This window comes from Pelophylax lessonae, assembly GCF_965119305.1.
Source record: "Pelophylax lessonae genome assembly, chromosome: 1".
Lineage (NCBI taxonomy): Eukaryota > Metazoa > Chordata > Amphibia > Anura > Ranidae > Pelophylax > Pelophylax lessonae.
Window position 1 is genome coordinate 728,682,586 of NC_138768.1, and position 22,749 is coordinate 728,705,334.

At 39.4% G+C, this 22,749-nt stretch overlaps 1 protein-coding gene across 2 annotated transcripts in view; it reads right to left on the minus strand.

Moving 5' to 3' along the window:
- The window catches only part of SLC7A2 (solute carrier family 7 member 2), a 78,757-nt gene that overhangs the window by 48,270 nt on the left and 7,738 nt on the right, over positions 1-22,749 (minus strand). For both annotated transcript variants that reach the window (XM_082265002.1, XM_082265003.1), the window contains exons 2-3: positions 6,639-7,034; positions 2,755-2,910 (exon numbers count right to left, since the gene is read on the minus strand). In XM_082265002.1, coding sequence (XP_082121128.1) covers positions 2,755-2,910; positions 6,639-7,014 — 532 coding nt within the window. In that variant the 5' untranslated portion in view covers positions 7,015-7,034. The remainder of the gene's footprint in view (positions 1-2,754; positions 2,911-6,638; positions 7,035-22,749) is intronic.

Sequence of the window (22,749 nt, forward strand, 5' to 3'; positions counted from 1 at the left end):
TCTTGGTAGAGAGTAGTAATAGATGCCCCAGCTGTTTTTGAAGGACTTGACTAACAAATTAAAGTCGAATTCCAGCTAAAATTTTCAAGCAGTTACAGAAACAATATTTGTTTTAGTTTTGGGGCAGACATTTTACAGAAAATAATAAAAGTTGTTGGGGCTTGATCATGGCAGGGTGCATACTGTGCACATGAATAAATCTATTTGATAAATCTATTTAATGTGGTCAGTTTATTTTGCCTTTTAGGAAACTTTGTATGTCTGTAGATTTCTCCTGATGCTTGAGGAGAAATGATGCTGCTTCATCAAAATAATAACAATGTAAGCACCCCTGTCAGTAGTAAATGATTAGTGTTACCTCTCCAACTGCTACTTTACCTCTCCAACTGCTACTTTACCTCTCCAACTGCTACTCTGCTAGACAGATTAGTCTATTAAAGGAAGTTTAAAAATCTTACTTGTCGGACAGTATAGTGCAGTGATGGCGAACCTTGGTCCCTCCCAGATGTTTTGGAACTACATTTCCCATGATGCTCATCTACACTGCAGAGTGCAATGCCATCATGAGAAATGTAGTTCCAAAACATCTGGGGTGCCAAGGTTCGCCATCACTGGTATAGTGTATAGCTGTATGACCAGCTTTATTTTTAATATTCAATGTAATTCATTGGCTGTCCATAGCTTGATCATAGGTTCATTTTAATGAAAGTAGCATTTAAGGCACATCATTTAAAACTGAAAGCCAGATCCTGTAATTTTTCATTTTCAAACATGTAAATTAAAGCATAATTGGAGAGTGTTTTATAATTTTCAAATTAGAAGGAAATGTGTAGCATATGATCTTATAAAGTTAATTCACATGGTCTTAATCTCCTGATAATTAGAAGCATGATTATGTTTGAGACATTAACTTTTAAAGATTATGGGGACTTCTGTCAGGATAGCCTACTTTTCATCTTAAGTTTGTGATTCATAGAATTAGCATAACTGTCTTGACAGATCATGTGCTGTGCAACAGGATGTGAACAACTATGAAGAGTAACATGGCTTTGAATTGTATTATAAACCTCTGTTGTACTGCATTTTAAAATTCTTCCTTATTTCCCATGGTCCTGCCAGTCCACTCCTACATCACCAAAACTCTCCTCTTGGCCCATAGCTTTTGGTATTAAAATCAATGCAAAGCTAAAGCTGGTCATACACACTGGACTAATCTGTAGTGTGGGCTATTGCATTCTACCCCCCCCCCCCTCCAAACAATGACTGCACCTGATTGGCTGCAGACACTTTTCCGCCAGCAATTTTCCCATGTTGTGAGGGCCAAAATTCTAGCAGTCTATGGCCAGTTTAAGATTGTTTACTGTTTGAGATAACTAAACGTTTCTTGAAACCACCAACCTATATTTGTATACTTACTATAATGAAATCATATTATATAGGCACAAGAATGTCAGCCCTGCAACCTATCCATTCTGAATTGCAGACTGTAATGTGCTGATAATTTCATTGGACGTCAAGTTACTTAATTTTACAATTTTGATAAAAATCTATTGAAAGAAAACAAGAATGTGTTCACTACTTCATTTCTTTGCTGCTGCAGTAGCAAATGTGGTCTCAAATTATATATAAGCAGTAAAACTGCATGTTTGTCTGCCTTTAAAGCTGAACTCCATACAGATATACAGTGTAAAACATAATGTACTACTATTTGTTATATATAACAATATATATTTTTAAATCTATGGTAAATGCTTTAATCTGCCTTGATATCAAAGAAAGGCACATCTAAGTACAGAAGTTCGGGTAATTTTATTGTAACACGATGGTTTAAAACACTTTCGGAGCATGCTTTGGAAGAAAGAGCTTTTAAGCATGCTCTGAAACGCGCCACCGCCCCCCAGGCTGACGTCACTTCCGGTGTTTGTGTTCCACGCAACCCCTGTGTGTTCCACAGTGGTTCCAAAAGTGCGACGGCCATCTTGCTCCCATGGACATTCCATTTCTGCAGCTGCTGGTTGGCACAGAGACATGGAATAACATGCCAGGAGCACCAAACTTATTAATGAGCCATATTTACTAATACATTCTGTAAGTGTTTTTACCGTTGTGTTACATTAAAATTACTAGATTACTTCCCTTAGAAGTGCCTTTCTTTGTACATTTTTTGTTCCTCAGAGCCTTCTTCTCTCTTAAAAGTGCTGCTCTAGTGCACCTCCAGCTCTCATTTTGGATGACTCCAATGAAATTACAGAGGACCCTTCTAGCAGAAGCACTCCTGTCCTTTATCCCTGCCTTGATGTCAGCCTCTTGTAAACCCCTGTATATTTGATTTAAGAGGGAGGGTCAACACTAGGAGCCAATCAGACACCACTACATGCACATGTGCTGACAGGTGAATGGAGAGGGATAGGTTATCCTTGCTATTTTCTCAGCATGAATAGTTTTTAAGATATAAATGTGACACTAAGACCAGCAATTATGGCTTGTTCTGTGTGTGTAAAAAAAATATGAAGGCAGCAAAGACATACCCAATCAAACACCTATAAAACATTGAGAGATGCTAAATTATCAAGAGTGTTAAGCTCATGCATCAGTTGCAAGTTTATTTTTTCATTATCAAGAGGTTCAAGAGGGGATCAGATACCCTTCAAAAGTCTAAAAGTGGTTGTGGAAGTGCTAAGAATAGCGCTTCCATTGGTGTCATTATACAGCTCATAGGAGGCAAAGAAGACCTGAATGTCATTACATTCTTACCTGACAAAAGCAAAATAAGGCAAACTGCAAAAAAGTCAGGGTATTCAGCTAGACCAGGGGAGTTCATCCTAAAATAGGTTCTAAAAAACTGGCCAATCTGCTTCCCCAGAAGTTCATCAAATGTACCACTCCATGCTCTTGCTACACTGGAAGTGCCTGTAGACAAAGCAGAGGAGAATGTTCAGAGAGCGTCAACCACATACTTATTACACAATTTACTTTTCATATTAGATGGTACACAGACTTCAAAGGATAAAATAATGCAATAGGACAACCTTCACACAGCAAGCAAGCACACACACGCCTACTCTACAAGATAAACCCTTAGCTTTTTTTGTGTATACATATAGTATGAAATTAAGCAATTGCTGCTACTCAGTTAAGGTGAGCAGATATTAAAAAAGGAAAAAAAAACAAGGTTTATATAGACAAACCTACTAGCTGGACAGGGTTAAGATAATGACCAGAGATTTGTGTTTTGCTCTTTAGTGCCCAACTCCTCTCACCTCGTTCACCTCGTCAATTACTGGGTTTCTAGTGTTGCATTGGAAAATACACTTTGTAAAGGAACCTACAAACAGTAGAGGGCATTTGCCCCAGCTGTCTATCAGGAAACTCTGTATGAAAGGAAAAGAGAACAGAAATTGCTGTTCCCTCTGGCTTGTTCTCCTCTCATGGTGCATAACTGCACAGGAGCTTATTTATCTTCACAACATTATAATAAAAGGCAAAGGGAATTGGCCACACTGAAATATCTCAAGCACAGATATAGTTTTTGTTCAGGTGCACAACATGCACTCCACCCTCTGTAATGTAATTTACCAAGAAGGGGCTTGATCATGGCAGGGTGCATACTGTGCACATGAATAAATATATCAGTGCTTCGGATATTTTAGAGTGTGGTCAGTTTATTTTGCCTTATAGGAAACTTTGTATGTCTGTAGATTTCTCCTGATGCCTGATGTTCAAGCCTGCTTCATCAAAATAATAAATTAGATAGGATAGAGATCCTTAACCAGTTGGCATAGTTTCCCTTGGATAGACCGATGTCTGAAGTTCCCCCCATCTCCTTTCCATGACACAAACATACAAGTTCATCCAATGCACACTTATTTGCTTGTACAAGAATTGTTCACAATAATCATTGTTCAGTGGCTGGATTGCACATGTACAGCTCGCTGCCATGTGTGGCCAGTTCCTTTAGCCTTTTAGGGAACTTTGTTTGTAGACCTTCCCTGATGCCTAATGGCCAAGATTGCTACAGGAAGAGATCAATCAGCTGGGATGGAGATCCCTAACCAATTGGTCCTGTTTTGTCTATCTGTGGTGAACCCTTCCCTCTCCTAAGCACAAACATGCAAGTTCACTCAATGCAAACTTACATATTTGTACTAGAATTGTTTGTAACAACCATCATTCAGTGGCTCGATTGCACATGTACAGCTGGCTGCCATTTGTGGCCAGTTCCTTTAGTCTTTTAGGACATTTTGTTTGTAGACCTTCCCTGATGTCCGATGGCCAAACTTGCTTCAAGAAAAAGTCAATCAGTTTGGATGGAGATTCCTAACCAATTGGTACTGTTTTACCTTTGATAGGTTGCTATCTGTAGTGCACCCTTCCCTCTCCTAACCACAAACATGCAAGTTCACCCAATGCAAACATGTTTGTACAAGAATTGTTTGTAATAGCCATCGTTCAGTTACTGGACTATGCATGTACAGCTGGCTGCCATTCAGTGTCTGCAGGTAACATAAAGCATAGAAAAGGAATGGTAGGCTGTCTAAGACATGACAGACAGTCTAGGGAAAGATGGAAGAAGACCAGGGGGGTATAGAAGCAGTTCTAAAATCAAAGGCAACCTATTCATTCCAAGTGCACTCCAGCCGAACGTAGTATTATTCTATTTAAACAGCCAATTAGAGATAATTTCACGTGTAAGACAATATTTCTACATATCCTTTTTATGCATACAACTACTGTATAATGACACATACAATGGGAAAGTAAACAACATATACATTTAAAGGTTCTAGGCTCTGATAGCTTGTCAGTAATGCAGAACAAACAACTGGGGAGTATACAGTAGCCACCCTCAATATGGCCATGGGAAAGGAAGCTAACCCACCAGTCCTCTAAGGTGGACTTGAACTCAAAAAGTGAAGATTTGCTATCTTATAGGGAACATCTATAAATGTTAATTGTGCCTAAGCAGTACCTTGAAAATCTACCATTTACATTACATTTCTCCCAGAAAATATTAGTGTACATCTTGTGCCTTGAACTTAGCTGTATATCTACAGCTTGGGACTTCTAAGGCTTTGCTGTCTCGGACAGATAGTTTATGGATATTTGGAGTAAGATTTAGTGCTACTACTGTGCTGCTTACTCATCTTTACTACCAAGTCACTACCAACAACTGTCACTACCAAGATGGTTGCCTCCAGAAAGGAACAAGGCATACTAAGTTAGTAATAATGGTGACTTGTCCTTTGCCCTCTACTTCCCCTTTTTGGGCCCAGCTTCCAAAGTTCAGATCCTGTTTAACTACCTGCTGCCCGTTCACAGTACATTTACTGCCTAGTACTTGCACACTAGCACACTCCCTTGGGTGTACAGAGGGGCGATCCCTTGACCGATGTGAGCGCCAGGATATTATTTTAACACTATGGTTGGTCATAGCTAACACATAAGTACAATGTCAGTGCCTGCATTTTTCTGCACAAAAAATCCGCTGATGAAAGGACGCTGATAGCGGGGGACAGATGAAAGTACGCTGATGGTGAGGGGCAGATGAAAGGACACAGATGGTGGGGGACAGATGAAAAGACACGGATGGGGGGGCACTGATGGTGGGGGACAGATGAAAGGGCACTGATGGTGATGGACAGATGAAAGGACATTGAAGGTGGGGGACAGATGAAAGTACACTGATGGTGGGGACAGATGAAAGGACACTGATGGTGGGGACACTGATGGTGGAGGACAGATGAAAGGACACTGGCGGGGGACGGATGAAAGGACACTGATGGTGGGGGACAAATAAAAGGACACTGATGGTGGGGACAGATGAAAGGACACTGATGGGGGGTGATAGCTAAGGGGGCACTTATGGTAGGGGACACTGATGATGGGGGACAGATGAGTGGTTATTAATAGTGGGTTACAGATGAGGGGTCGCTGATGGCGGAGGACAGATAATGGCACACCAATAGTGGAGGACACTGATAGTGGGAGACACAGATGGTGAGAGACAGATGGGGGGTTACTGATGGTGGGAGATAGATGAGGGGTTACTGATAGTGGGGAACAGAAGAGGGGAACACTGAGGGTGGGGGACACTGATGGCGGGGGACGGAAAGGAGGGCACTGATGGTGGGGGGCAGATAAGGGGGCACTGATATTGAGAGACAGATGAGTGGGACACTGATGGTGGGAGACTAATGGTGGGGGGACAGATGAGAGAGACACTGATGGTAGGGGTCACTGATGAGGATTCTTTGATGAGGGGGAAACCCATGTGGGGGCTCTGATGAGAAATTTCTGATGTGAGCGAGTCACTGATGAGGAGAACTTGATGAGGAGTCTCTGATGTGGGGATCCCTAATGAGGGGGGCAGTGATGAGGGGGTGATGACACAGGAAGTGAGGACACATGATGTGATTTCAGTTTGTTCATAAAAAAGACGCACATGAAAACTGATGTAAACATGCATAAAAACTGACTGAAACGCACATGAAAAAAACATAAACTGATGCCTCTGCAAGTGAAATCTGCATGGTTTTACCATCAGTTTCCGTAATACACGTATGGCTTGAACGAGCCCTTAGAGTCAAACTTTTTTTATCAACATGTTTATGTTGGCAAAGGTTTTTGAAGATACTTACCAATGACATAAGATAAAATGAGATTCCAGCCTGTAATAAAAGCCCAGAGTTCCCCCACTGTGACATATGTATAAAGGTATGCAGAGCCAGTCTTTGGCACGCGGGCTCCAAATTCAGCATAGCAGAGACCTGCCATTACAGAAGCTAGTGCAGCAATCAGGAAGGAAATCACAATGCTGGGACCAGAGTTCGATTTGGCAACTTCTCCAGCAAGAACATAGACTCCAGCCCCGAGAGTACTTCCAACTCCAAGAGCAATAAGGTCCACAGTAGAAAGGCAGCGACATAGTTTGGAATCCTCAAGACTGTCCAATGTTACAATCTTCCTGCGAAGTACACTTCGAGCTAATGACAAAACTGGTCCACATGGAACCATGATGATATCTTCTCTCTAAACTGGGAGGCAAAAAAAAAGAAAAGCTATTTAAACTGAATGAGAAATATTATCTATGGAAGAACAAACATTTAAATAGCATCCAGCATAGAAAGGTGACTTTTTGCCAATCATAAGCACTTATGAACCGTACAAGTTTTTTAATAAGTCTGTGGAAAGTAAAATGGCTATGAAGTGCAGCAAACCACAGCAGAATTTAACTTCTGCTTTTTGACAATACAAAGAATTTTTTTTTTAGCTGCTTTGGGTTAATTCTCTTTACTACTTTGTTGTGCTTTACTTCTTTTTGTTCCACTGTGTACTACGTTTTTAAATAACAAAACTTGTGCCTACTGCTTGCACCATTACATATTAGCACAGGGGAAGACATCACATAGGGAGTTGAATAATGACTATAACCAGAAGAAAAAAATGTATGTATCCAAAGAACTCTACAAGCAGCATCACAACAAACTGACCATGTTCATAAAAGGGCAGTTGGATGTCAGTATACAACCGCATACTGAAAGGCATTCTTTATTTCCCACTTTCCCATGTGCTTTAATGCTTTTAACTTTTTGACCAAAAAATTCTAAATACACTTTTTTTCCTGGAGCATATTCCCTTGTTTCCATTTAACATAACGTATGTAAAATACATGGAAGCACGCACTCTAGGAGTGACCAGCTGGATGTTTGAGAGTTGAGTGGCACAATTTTATTCCCAGGAGAGTAGCTAGCACTGGGGCTCCCCAGGCTCAGCCACAGCACTCAACCGAAACACTCTAGAACAGCCTTATTCAATCAGGGTGCCTTGACATTTCTTCAGGGGTGCCTTGGGAAAACGCCTAAAAATTATACAAAAATGTAAACAAGCTTGCAGATGGATCAAGCCTGCCTTTTAGTTAAACAAAGCCAGGTTTTTATTGTGCACCATTTCAACCTTCCAGCCACCGGTGTTCTAACAACCAGTGATGACATCAGTGTTGATATGTTGATAAGAAGGGTGTTGATCACCTATACAGCATCCTTGTTTGACCCCCCCCCCCCCCCGCAGTCAATACTGGAGTTAAATTAAATTGATGGAGAGAAACTGAGGAAGAGGAGAAACACTGGAATACTAGTCGGTATTAGTGTGCAAAAGTGTGTTTTCTAAAAGTGTACAACTTTTAGAAAATCGTATGATAGTTCCTCAGATGAAAATGTTTGCCCGATTTTCTTATGTACAAACCATAAGTATCATAACCAACATGTAACATAAATCCCTTTTTCGTGCTTCTGCTCTTAGACAAATACATCTGTTTTAATTGTATGTTGTAATTTATGCATTTTACTGCAGTGTTTAATTATAGCTTACTCTAACCAGAAGTGAAAAAATACAAACTCTATGTGCAGAAACTTTTTCATAAATTGTTACTATTGCTTCTAATTTATTTTTTTATTTATTTTTAGACATGATTATCTTTCTTTTCCTCCTCCAATTCCCCTTACTGCTGGTGAGAGTGCAGGCACATAGGCACTCTATTCCACATACTGTAGTCTTGCAAATTCTTTTGGCGAAATATCTATCTAACTCATCTCCAAACTTACAGGAGTGCTAACTTAACCTTACCCTGCTCTGGGCCTATTGAATCTGGGAAATGAGAGTTTCCCACACACTCACTTTCATATGGGCACTCTTGCACTCTTGTATTACTTGCAGCCAGAACTTTTTACTGTATTATGTTTCTTTAACATTTCGCCTATGGGAAATCTCTGTGCATTTTGTTTAATATCTTTTGCTCTTTTTTTCCTTTTTCTTTCCCCATTCTGACTGGTAAATTTTCAATAAAAATGTATTTTAATAAAAACAAATGTACACCTACACACTTCAAATTTTTTAATAGAAATGTGCCTCTGCCTTGTATAAAGCTTATTTCAAACTGTATTAATCCCAAAAGCAAACATTTATTATGTTTAATCTCTTTTTATCAAGATTTCCTTATAATAAAGTTACAAAAAGGACAAACAGCATAAGGCACTGAGACATATACTGTACATGATCAGTATAATATCGGCAAATGTACATTATGAATACTGATATGAAAAAAACATAACAAAAGAAACACGTGGAAGCACTCCATGGGGCAAATAACAATCAAGCCAAATTAGCTCATGGGTGTGTAGGAAAGCAGTGAGAATACATACAAATCTATTGGTGGAAACCTTTTAGAAACTCCAAATACCCAGGTCACAAAGGGCAGTAAACAATACAGTACCTTGAAAAAGTATTCATACCCCTTGACATTTTCCGAATTTTGTCATGTTACAACCAAAAACTTAAATGTATTTTATTGGGATTTTATGTGATAGACCAACACAAAGTGGCACATCATTGTGAAGTTGTAGTAAAATGATAAATGGTGTTCAAAATTTTTTACAAACAAATATCTGAAAAGTGTGGTGTGTATTTGTATTCAGCCCAATTTACACTGATACCCCTAACTAAAATCAAGCCGAACCATTCACCTTCAGAAGTCACCTAATTAGTAAATAGAGTCCACCTGTGTGTCATTTATTTTCAGTATGAATAAAGCCCTCAGAGGTTTATTGAAGAACCTTAGTGAACAAACAGCATCATGAAGGCCATGGAACACACCAGACAGGTCAGGGATAAAGTTGGGGAGAAGTTTAAAGAAGGGTTAGGTTATATAACAATATCCCAAGCTTTGAACATCTCATGGAGCACTGTTTAATCCACCATCCGAAAATGGAAAAAGCATGGCACAACTCCAAACCTACCAAGGCATGGCTGTCCACAAAACTGACAGGCCGGACAAGCAGAGCATTAATCAGAGAAGTAGCAAAGAGGCCCATGGTAACTCTGGAGGAGCTGCAGAGATCCACAGCTCACGTGGGAGATTCTGTCCACAGGACATTTATTAGTCGTGCACTCCACAAATCTGGCCTTTATGAAAGAGTGGCAAGAAGAAAACCACTGTTGAAAGAAAGCCATAAGAAGTCCTGTTTGCAGTTTGCGAGAAGCCATGTGGGGGACACAGCAAACCTGTGGAAGAAGGTGCTCTGGTCAGATGAAACAAAACATTTTGGTCTAAAAGCAAAATGCTATATGTGGCAGAAAACTAAAACTGCACATTACCCTGAACACACCATTCTCTTCCTGCGAAACATGGTGGTGGCAGCATCATGTTGTGGGGATACTTTTCTTCAGCGGGGACAGGGAAGCTGGTCAGAGTTGATGGGAAGATGCATGGAGCCAAATACAGGTCAATCTTAGAAGAAAACCTCTTAAAGTCTGCAAAAGACTTGAGACTGGGGCCGAGGTTCCCCTTCCAGCAGGACAACACCCTAAACATACAACCAAAGCTCAAATGGAATAGTTTATATCAAAAGGAAAGTTCTAGTTTTTTTTTAGGAAGTGCATATTATTATGGCTTTTAAATATGAATATGTATAAATAACTATTGAAAAGACAAGAACTCACTGCTCAAGGTGGTGTAATTGCCTGATGACTCACACCGGTGCATGCCCCGGCTCGCCTCCGTGAAAACTTGATAAAGGAAAATCATTACCAAAGTAATGATTAAGCACACAGTCCGTGTGTGAAACGCGTCTACCTCGTCACGATTTGGATGTCCAGTCAATAAATCTGGATTTTGACCTGGAGTGCTGCCAATTCCTTTTCCTTTATAAATAACTATATTTGCTAATATTTCGATTTTACATGAAGATGTTTATAGATGAGCCAGTAGTTGTATGTAACTGAAAGTGGCTCTGCCACTAAAAAAAAAAGTTTGAAACCTTCTGTAGATATGCGTGACCCGGAGGGTAGATATGTACTTATATATGCAATATTATACTCCTTGTCTTTTGTGCTTATGGGGATTTATAATTCGCCACCTGTGAATTTGTATGTGTTAAAAGCAGCAGTGCTTTTAATGACTCATCACCTGGAGGCACATGTTATTTGTATGGCTGACTTTAATATGTTGTTGGATCCGGTCTTGGATAGATATGGTAGGCTGGCCCAGACACATGTAACTGGTTGTGATACTTTAGGAAAAACTTTTTTGAGATTGGTTGCTCAGATTTATAGAGAATAAGGAAATCCACACACCAGAGTCTATTCTAGGTCAGCTCCAGGTGGAAAATGTCTTTCTTGAAGCACATTGGGACTTCCCAATTGTGTTTTGAGAGACATTTAGGCATATATGTGGGGGCATTATCTTATATTAAACATACTACTAGGTAGAGGGAAGATGAGCTGACTAGTACATGTGCTCAGGCTGAGGACGAATTTATATCTAATCCCTCTAGTGACAATTAAGCATGATAGAAAAGTCTACTTAGATTGTATAGAAATAAATTAGCCATCAATGCCAAGCGGAAATTATTTTATGGTTTAGGCAAACTGAATTATATCAGGGGATAATTTTGGGAGGTAATGCGGAGTAATTTGGCCTTTATGCAGATTATATTATATATGTGGGAGGTATAGAATACATTGGGTTAAGCAACAAGTATAATAGATACTTTTGGTAATCTTTCAGGGTTTAAGATTAATTGGCAAAAGTTTAACAAGACAACCATCTAATGCATTGATTGCTAATGTGAACCCATTGATGGAATATATTAGGTGTAAGCTGGTGATCTGGAGTAAGTTGCCTCTGCCAATGGTGAAGATGAGCTGACTAGTACATGTGCTCAGGCTGAGGACGAATTTATATCTAATCCCTCTAGTGACAATTAAGCATGATAGAAAAGTCTACTTAGATTGTATAGAAATAAATTAGCCATCAATGCCAAGCGGAAATTATTTTTTATGAAGCATCAATTTTTTGAGCATGGTAAGCAGTCTAGTAAACTCTTGGCATTCATTGCTAAGCAACAGAAATCGACCTTGGTAATTCCAAAAATAAGAAATGGGCTGGGGGTTGTAGTGCATTCAATGGAAGAAAATCTTAGTTGTTTCTATAAGTATTACCGTATGTTAAATGTATGCTACTTCATTAACAAATACTGAGGCAGATATGGACAGGTATCTAGAGGAACAAGCAGTGTAAAAGGATGGGGAGATTATGGAGGAGGTGGCAGACTATTTTTTTATTTGGCACTTGGTAAATCCTTAGGATCAAATGGTATTCCTCTTGAGGTGTATAGTCAGTATGTGGATATTGTGACGCCAATCTTGACTAAAGTATATAGAGAGGCTTTAGTTCATAGAGAATTGACAAGCTGTATGAGTCTACGGTAATTCTCATTCCAAAGACTGACAAGGACCCTGATGAATGTTCATAATTTAGGCCAATATTGCTGTTAAACTGCGTTTATAAATTTTGGCAAAGATTTTGGCTAAGCAACCTAATATTGTAATATCTATAATTCATACTGGTCAGACAGGCTTTATACCAGGTAAATCAGCATCTATAAACATACAAAGAACGCAATTTACTAGCACAATTGCGGGAATATATATTAGAGACAAGTGCCCTGGCATCTTTGGATACCGCCAGGACCTTTGACTCTATAAAATGGATTTTTATGCAGGCAACATTGAAACTGTTTGGTTTTGGCTATGGGTTTAGACAATGGGTTAAGGTGCTATATGCACTCCCACGGTCAAGGTTGTTAGTTTATGGATTACTGACTCCCCCCAGATAAACTTGCATAGAGGTAAATGCGGCAAGAGTGCCAATTATCCCCCTCTTCTTTGCCATCACAATAGATTCTTGTGGTTTAGGCAAACTGAATTATATCAGGGGATAATTTTGGCAGGTAATGCGGAGTAATTTGGCCTTTATGCAGATTATATTATATATGTGGGAGGTATAGAATACATTGGGTTAAGCAACAAGTATAATAGATACTTTTGGTAATCTTTCAGGGTTTAAGATTAATTGGCAAAAGTTTAACAAGACAACCATCTAATGCATTGATTGCTAATGTGAACCCATTGATGGAATATATTAGGTGTAAGCTGGTGATCTGGAGTAAGTTGCCTCTGCCAATGGTGGGTAGAATAAACGTAATTAAATGATTTTGCTGCTTAAGTGCTTGTATATTTTTTCGCATTCCCTAGTGGTAGCACCTAAAATGATTTTTAAAAGGTTAAATTCCCAGTTTACTAGATTTATATAGGCCAATGGGAGGTGTAAATGGAAGCTTACAACATTACAGCAGCCTAAAACTGATGAAGGATTAGCTTTGCCAGATATATATTTATACTACCTCGTGGGTCAATTAAAGTGATTGTAAACGATCACTTTGTAAAACAATCCATTCAGTTTAAAATAGAAATGAAAGGCAAAACATTTTATATAGATATGAAAATTAATTACAAATAGCTTTTTGCCCTTTTTATAAGTGATCACATTCCCTCTGTTCTCAGCTGTAAAAGAGCTGAAAGGGGGGGGGGGGGGTGGAACAGCATCACACTGCGCTTCCCAGTGTATGGCTATACAACAGGGGCGTATCAGGTCAAGTCTGTTCATTGGAGGAGAGTACATTAAGTTTCCAGCATAGTTAGAGAACTGACCATGTTGTGTTCCTCTGCTTAGTGTGGTTTTAATAGCAAAGCAGAGGTCACCAGGGATTTCATATTAAAGGAAGCAATACAGAACAGAACAGAAGAGAACAGGATACTTTCTCATACAAGTACATGGTATAGCAGACATATATCAGGAATATAAAGTGTTGGGGTAACAAACGCTTTAAGACATCTGTGCTCCTGGGTGATACAGGAACAAAGATCAGGGGTGGAGGTGTACCTCTCAAGGATTCTCCAAGTGGAGGAATTTCCTAGGGTGAAGATTCCAATTTTTTCCCTGGCGGGGATGGAGGTTAAAAAGATGACAGGATTTAGAGACATCCCATCAGAGCTGCTTATTTGGAATAATAATCAATAAATTATCAGCGCAACCAACTAGTGAAAAAAACAAAAATGGTATAAACAATTGAAACAGCAAATTAATACTGGTGCAAATAAGTATACAAATATCAGTGCAATAATCCGGCTGCAAACACAAATTGTGTAACACCTCACAAAAAATATGCAAATACCTATAAAAGTGCTGCGCCAGAAATACTTAATCAATATATAAACAGGTGATATTGATGGTGTAATAAATATCAAAAGAGTCTAGAATAAAGTCCATAAGTGTCCAAATAAAGATGAAAAGAAGAAACTTCCAACAAGGTAGTAAAAAAACCAAGGTGGTAAGAAAATGTGTGCATATATCCCACCACCGGCTAGATTGGTCTCTCACCTCAGCGACAGACCCATAAAGGGTCAGAGATCGCATATATCAGCTGTAGCAGCCTGGGGATTATCCTCTCAAAGCTCTCTCGGACAGCCCAACATAGATCACTCAGGTGGGGATGGATGAACTCCAACCAAACTCAGAAATCGGTGTATATATAAAACAAAGGGGACATATATAGTTTTTCTGAGTCCCCTTCGGGGACTGGGCTACATGGCAGTATTCCAACATGATAACGACCCCAAACACGCCTCCAAGACGACAACTGCCATGCTAAAGAAGCTGAGGGTAAAGGTGATGGACTGGCCAAGCATGTCTCCAGACCTAAACTATATTGAGCATCAGTGGGGCATCCTCAAATGAAAGGTAGAGGAGTTCAAGGTCTCTAACATCCCCCAGTTCCGTGATGTTGTCATGGAGGAGTAGAAGAGGACTCCAGTGGCAACCTGTGAAGCTCTGGTGAACTCCATGCCCAAGAGGGTTAAGGCAGTGCTGGAAAATAACGGTGGCCACACAAAATATTGACACTTTGTGCCCAGTTTGTAAAATTTTCACTTAGGGGTGTACTTACTTTTGTTGCCAGTGGTTTTGACATTAATGGCTATGTGTTGAATTATTTTGAGGGAACAGCAAATTTACACTGTAATACAAGCTGTACACTCACTACTTTACATTGTAGCAAAAACTAATTTCTTCAGTGTTGTCACATGAAAAGGTATAATAAAATATTTACAAAAATGTGAGGGGTGTACTCACTTTTGTGAGATACTGTACATATTTATTCCCAACAAAGAATCAAGGTTTTGTAGACATTAATACACACTGGCTGTTCATATCATGCTGATCTCCTTTACATGTATATCTAAAAACACTGACAAGACTATACATTCCCTTTATGCCTAAACAACTCTGTTAAGAGTAAGAACAGTTTACACAACTGACCATTGGACGTCATTGTCAAAGCAAACACAAAGATTGTGAAGACAACTGTCCATATCTCTGTTATCGGTTTGTTTGAGAAATCAGTGCTGATAACTAGGACATGGTTTGAGTGTTTACTGACATATGTTGTAGGGTTGACTTCAATGAGTGGATGTGACGTGTGTTTTGGAGAAAATACATGGACTGTCCTGTCAACTGTTTTGAAAAATTCAACAGCAATATTTGAGAACTACAATATTGTACTGTACATAGTGAAGACATATTGGACATACGTTCACACCTAAGCATCACATTTTCAAGTGCTTTTTCAAGTTTTTGTAACATTTTTTGGAGCAGATTTTCAAATTTTTGCAGCTTTTGTCAGGCGTTTTTTCAGCCATTTTTCAACTAAAAGGAGTGGAGTCCTGCTGAAAAAGGGGTGTTTGAGCAAATAACGCATGACAAAACATTTGAAAAAGAGCTTGAAAAAAGCTCATGTCGCGCTTTTAAGGCATTTTCATTTAGGTCTATGGGAACAAAAACGCTCAATTCTACCCTCATGTACTTTTCCAAGCAACAGGCTTTTTGCTACAAACAATAGGATGCTCAAGGACTATTGAAAATAGGTTTTTTGCTTGTTGAGCATTTTTGAGTTACAAAACACTCAAGTGTGAACGGGACCTAAATGACCTTATTGTGTCATACAGCTTTTTCATGTAGATTTTGTTGCATTCTTTGAATTCACTGTGAATTGTAATTTAGTATAGAAAGCTATACCAAAAAAAGCAACCAAATCAAACAGAATTTGCACTGTGGAATTATAAAATACAACAGGTCTGCATCTAGATTGCTACACACTGTACATTACCCATCCTCTCGGTTTAAAGACCAGTAGCAACTCTAAACTTTCAATTCAATCCCATCACCTCCAGTGTAATATCTTTTTCCTTTATCCCTAACTTAACAAGCCTTCGAAATCTGCATTCCTTTTCACAAAAGCAAAAAAAAAAGTGCTACAGTTTTTCTGCCTTTAGGGCCTCATGCACACTGAACTTAAAAAAATGAAAAAGCCATTAGTGCTAGCTGTAGAAAGCTGTAGCTCTATTTGGCATTTTTCAGTGTTTTCTGGCATTTTTTAGCTGTAGTGTCTTTTAGCTTTTTTTTTTTTTTAGCAAAACTATACACCCATAAGAGCTTATGACTCAAAAACACTAATAAACGCTGAATAGCCGCGTTTTTCAGTGTTTTTTAAGCTTTTTTTCAGCTTTTCTCAGAGTTAGAGCGTTTTTACAGCTGAAAAACATACTGCCCAAGGGCAGTAAGAACTGCACAGTAATATCATGGGAGGCATCAACACTATAGCTCACATATAATTCAGCCTCCCCAACAAGACGACCCTACCGCAAAATAACAATATTACTGGACCACATCTACGCTCGTTGATTCCTCGCCCATAGTTTCCAGGTGATGTATTATTATATATTACTTAACATTAAAACTATCAGGTTACAGTTTCTTTCTTATTCAATAGTTGAATCTACAATGACCCTATTTACTTTGTTCATGTAAAATGTTCCTGTATCCTTATGCTACTTTCATTATGTTGTATTATGTATCTCTGTATTCTCAATAAAAAGAGTTTGAAACAAAAAATATATTGTGCTTTGTATTACTCTTGTCCTTCTCCTATGCAAGAGATCCACAAAACATGTATCCTTTTTTTTCCCATAATATGATTCCTAATTATTGTAATACGGAAATGTTGTATTCTGTACTTAACCGAAAATTTTCAATAAAAATACAGTTAAAAGAAAAAGAAAAGTTAGAGATCTTTCTTTCATCGGCGCTCTATCTAGCCCAGCTTCTGTACTGAAATCCTACTGTTTAAATGGTATTCTGCTTTTTTTCTACATTGTAAACAAAGTAAATATAATAAAAAAATCAAGAAGCGTTGTCCCCCTAAACTTTTGCCCCCCTAGGAAGCAGCCCAAGAATAATAATTTGTTTTAGATTTTAGAACTTTCACATAGAGCTTCTAAGGAGTTTGGCAACAAAATTCCCTATTTCATATGCTTGAAAAATGTAATACTATTGGAAACATCGGGCACATACAGCTACTTCAGAATAACCTTAGAAGCTTCAAAAAGTGAAAAAAAAAAAATATATAATATATCAAATTTGTTAAAAAATAGCCTAGCAAAAAAGTAATCATCTTAAAATGTATATACTGACAATGGTAATTCTTGTTACATGGAAGGCTAGTGTAAAACATTTAAATGTATAGCTCTTAAATACATCATATATCACATTTGCTCATTACTTTTAAGCAGTAATAAGCTGTGTTGTGCAGTGTCTGCCTGCAAGTGACAGCAGCTTCTACAACTCACAAAAGCTCTTTCACATGGTTTGTTTGCTCTTCCATTTCAGGGGGGAGGATACAGAGAAGGACAGGTGATTGGACGATTACTAAATAGCTATGACAGCACTACCTATAAATCATGTCTGTATACAGTATATTATGTGAATCTGTGGGATAGGGTCAGCTATTTAACATCATATAGGTTGTAAAAAAAAAAAAAATTCCTGACGCTTTTAGCATGCTCTTATATAATAAGTCAAACATTGATGCAGCAGAAATCCTGTTTAAAAAAAACCTGCCAAGGGAAAGCATTAATACTTTTGTGTGCTGAAGCTTGTTACTCGAATCTTTGCTCTGTTACAGCTTTCAATAAAATAATAATTATTGATCCTGCCTCCTGCCTTGTCACCATGTTACATGTTCTCCAAAAAGAAACTACAACTGGGTATGCCGATAAAGATTATATAGATATGTTCCATTGCTGTCACCATCTGAAATTGCACCCCGAGAAAGAAAGTGCTGCAGTTGTTGGAGTGCATGCATGGAGAGAGGAAGTGACTGCAGGAGATCAGCACTGCTGATATGCAAGAAAGGATGATACAAAAAAAAAAAAACCATAAAAATAGTACTTTATATGAAAAATATCAATTGTTTATGATACATAATACTTTAGCAAAAGAAATTATATTTAGGGGTTTTCTTTGAAGGTCTATCATTCCATGCCCATTTTTTATATTAAATGGGATTACTGAAATCTGGGATTACTGGAACTTGTATTGACGTTCTGTTGTATACATATTATATTGCAATAGTCCAATTTTCTTAAGCTTTTATTTTTCTGTATAATCTTGCATTATTTCATTTAATTTAACATGTTCTGTGAGATGATACTTCTGTATGTGTTTAGCAGTACTCTAAAGAATTATTTAACTTCATACTTTTCTGTTTGTTGCGATAAAATTATTTATCTTTTATTTTTTTTTCAAATTGAGATATATACAATTTTCTACCTCTATTTTATACCAGACTTGTGCCTATAGTGGCATGTAAAATTTCCCTTTGATAATACTCATTATTTACATGACGTCATATTGCTCATTATTCTGAGCTCAATAGAAAACCATTTGTATATATTAAAAAAAAAAGATCCATCCTTATATTTCTTGCTTACCAGTTCTGTCCCCTATGGGCCAAAGTACATGTAATACATTGTCACATGTTTTTAAGTGTTTTAGTTATGAGTACCAAGTCCCCCCCCCCCCACCATGGCCCAGCTAACAACAGCTTTGAAGGCAACGGCAGATTCATAGCTGCAGTTTTCTTTGGCTGTGAACACTTTCCACTGGCAAGCAGTGGCAGAAGGACTGCAGCAGGAGGGGGCATATCAGCCTCTACATTTCTCTTACTGTTGCTTGTCTTGGGAATGTGTTCACAGCTTAAACAAGCTACACCTATAAATCAACCATCTCCTTCAAAGCTATTGTCGGATCAGCTGTAGCAGGAGCGAGGGACAGATCGTTACTCATAATTAGAAAGTATTTAGAAACATGGGACAAAGCACCACACAGAGAACAAGACGGTAAAATATAAATTATAATTATACATCTTCTTAAAGTGTGCAATTGTTCAGTTAATTTTTATGGTACGTCACAACATCTAAAAACTTTACTCTAAGATCACCAAGTTGTCATTGGTAGTTTCTCACTTTTTGGTTAAAAGGCAACAATCAACTTCAATACAGTATTTGGTCATTGCATATCTATGTCACACTACATGTACCGTACATCTGTAGGCATTGCCATTATTGCCATCATGGGTCAATGCCCAGGAAAGCAGGGTAAAAGGGGTAGCACTAATCCTCAATGTTCACAAATCGTAAAAAAGTTTTCCTAATTTTTATCCCTTTGGCCTCCTCTAGCTATTTGTGGCTAAACTTTGCAAGAGAACTGCAAAAAGAAGCATGTTCAAGGGATGTCATTTAGGCTATGTTCACATGTTGTTAGCGTAGCAGATCGTGGGCAGAATCCCTGCGATTCTGCCCGCGATCCGGAAATCATTGCAAATCGCGGGACGCCTGTGCGTTGCCATTGCACCCCAAACGCTGTGCGATGTTGCCGCGATTTCCGCCTGCCGAATCGCGGTAACATCGTGCAAACAAAATCGCGGGTCGCATGACGCCCAAAAAAGGTACAAGAGCTTCTTTGGGGCGTCATGCGACCCACGATTTTGTTTGCGCAATGTTACCGCGATTTGGCAGGCGGAAATCACGGTAACATCGAACAGCGTTTGGGGTGCCATTGCAAATCAACGGCAACGCACAGGCGTCCCGCCATTTGCAATGATTTACGGATCGCGGGCAGATATGCTAACATGTGAACATAGCGTCAACAGGCTTTAGGCTACGTTCACATGTTAGCGTAGCGGATCGTGGACAGAATCACCGCGATTCTGCCCGCGATCCGGAAATCATTGCAAATGTGCGTTGCCGTTGATTTGTAATGGCACCCCAAACGCTGTGCAATGTTGCCGCAATTTCCGCCTACCTAATGGCGGTAACATTGCGCAAACAAAATCGCGGGTCGCATGATGCCCCAAAGAAGCTCTTGTACCTTTTTTGGGCGTCATGCGACCTGTGTTTTGTTTGCGCAATGTTACCGCAATTCGGAAGGCGGAAATCGCGGCATATATAAGAAAACATGAAATCATCTTTTCTTTCTTGTTTTGCACAACTAAAATTTAGTTTTGTATGCTGGCTTCAATAGTGCAGTAGTCTTTACTAAAACCCTCACATGACATAAATGTACGAAAGGACATAACTGTTCAGGCATAGGGTATTTTGATTTCTAATGCTGACCTGTCTATAGGGAATGTATGAGAATGAGGACCATGGATAGCACTGAGATTGACATCCTTAGAGCTGTAATACAAAAAGCACAAAAAGTCCCACAGGGATTTTTAGGGTATAGGCCAGCCAAAGAAGTAGGTAATGTAAAGTAAAGGATTTACTTTACTAACGTCTTCTTTGGCTGGCCTATGCCCTAAAAATCCCTGTGGGACTTTTTGTGTTTTTTGTATTGTATAATTTTGGAATGTGGCAATTGTGCCGCCATCAGCCTTGACACCCACCTACTAGCAATTGTTGCCTTAGAGCTGTAAGCTATAGTTGGAGGGCCTTAGTAAATATCCAAGTGTCACCAGGTCACCAACAAGTCTGTAAATCTGATAACACTATGTAGAGGGCATTGCACAACTGCTATTGGTGTGATCTGCAACTTTAAAGTGTCCACTAACCATAAACTTCAAATATTACTACTGTAGTTATAGTATCGGTTAAAAATCACTGTAGTGCATCCTGGCATCCAAGAAAAAAAGTCTAGCAAATCAAATTTAGGACCTTGCAAGCATTGAATCCCAGCTGTGCTCCCATGTGCTCCAGTGTATTGCTCTTTCCATATTATTTAAATAAAATAAATAAGTTAAGCTTCCTTTTGGATAGGTTTGAAATATCTTCATCCAAACATACACATTACTCAATGACAATATTGGAGCAGAAACAAAAGGTATGGTTCTTGTAGGATGTGTACACAACAGGGAGCCTTTAAGGTAGCAGGAAGCAAACTACTTCAAATGAATGCCCTCTATTACTAAGAACAAAATGGATTGTTATGTTAAACCTTGTACAGGGTTTTCCTATGTTCTATTTACAGAATATCCTTGATCCATTTAGTTACTGAATTTTTTTTATAGCCTTTTCCAAGCAAAATATTCACATGATGCCTCCTGGAAAGCTAAATGCCATTATGAGGAACCCGTTTAAAAAAACATCCGTATACTCTGGATGTGTTTGATCTCCACTAATAGTATTAAAACGTAATTCCATCTAATATTACCTCATTAACAACTTTTAATGTGTACATATAGCAAAACTGTAACAACTGTCTAAGAAAAATGTAAAGCATTGTAACCATAAGTAGTAAAGTGTCTTCTGTCTTGTCTATTTCTTTAATGATAATTGGACGTGTTGATCCTGCCAGCTGTGGGTGCATGTTCCAAAGCAGTGATTGGTCAATAAATGAGCCTCTGTCTCGCACAGGGAAGGTTGGCAGTGCTGAGGCAGAAGGCACTACCAAGTTGAACATGCGGATGTACCATATGTTGGCGAGTCTGATTGTAGAGCACAGCAGGGGCATGTATTCTGTGGGTGATAATGCTGCTTAAAGTGGAGCTCCACCTAAAAAGGGAAGTTCTGCTTTAAGGCCTCCTCCCCCACTCCTGTTTGTGAAATGGAGCTTTTGAGGAGGAGGGGGGGAGCGGGTACCTGATTTTGACAGGTACCCGATCCCACTTCTGCTCCAATTACCTAGGCGATTGGAAACAGAATTCCCCCTCCCCTCCTGAAGTCTTCTGGGACAAACAACATGTCCAACAAGACTGCAGGACCAGTAACAATGCACAGCACCGCTTCCGCATGTGCAGCGGGCGCATGTGCAGAGGTGCCCAGAGTATGGATGCCAGTGCCGGTGGGAGAGGACACAGGGACAAAATAGCTGGGGTGAGCACATCGCTGGATCGTCGGACAGGTGAGTGGCTGTTCATTAAAAGTCAGCAGCTACAGTTTTTGTAGCTGCTGACTTTTAATTTTTATTTAGGAGACTGGTGCTCCGCTTTAAGGATCCACTCAGGCAGCATTGTCAACCTTACAGTAAATTACTGCAGAAGCTGTAACTCAGGGGTGTCAAACTCAATTTCATTGCGGGCCACATGAGCACTGTGGTTGCCCTCAAAGGGCCGGTTATATCTGTAAGATTAGATATTGTCCAGAGCACCCCACGCCTCCTTACACCCTTACATTAGATGTCAAGACCCCCCCACCATCAGAAGTCAAGAGTCACCCACCCTTCCTTACATCACAATGCACCCCCTTACCTTGTGCTTCTGCCAGGAATAAGTCTGCTGAATGCTGAGACCAGGGGAGGCAGAGACAAGGTGGTGTTGCGGCTGCACAGAGAGGTGCAGGATCTGTAGGAGGAGGTAGGCCTCCTCTCTGCTGTGGACTACTGGGTGGGCAAAGACAAGCTTTTCTGCAGCTGCACAGGGAAGCACTGGATCTGGCAAAGGAGTTCTGTCCCCTCTGCTGTCGACTACTGAGACAAGGTGGGGGCAGAGAAAAGGGGGGTGCTGCAGCTGCAGGAGAGGTGTG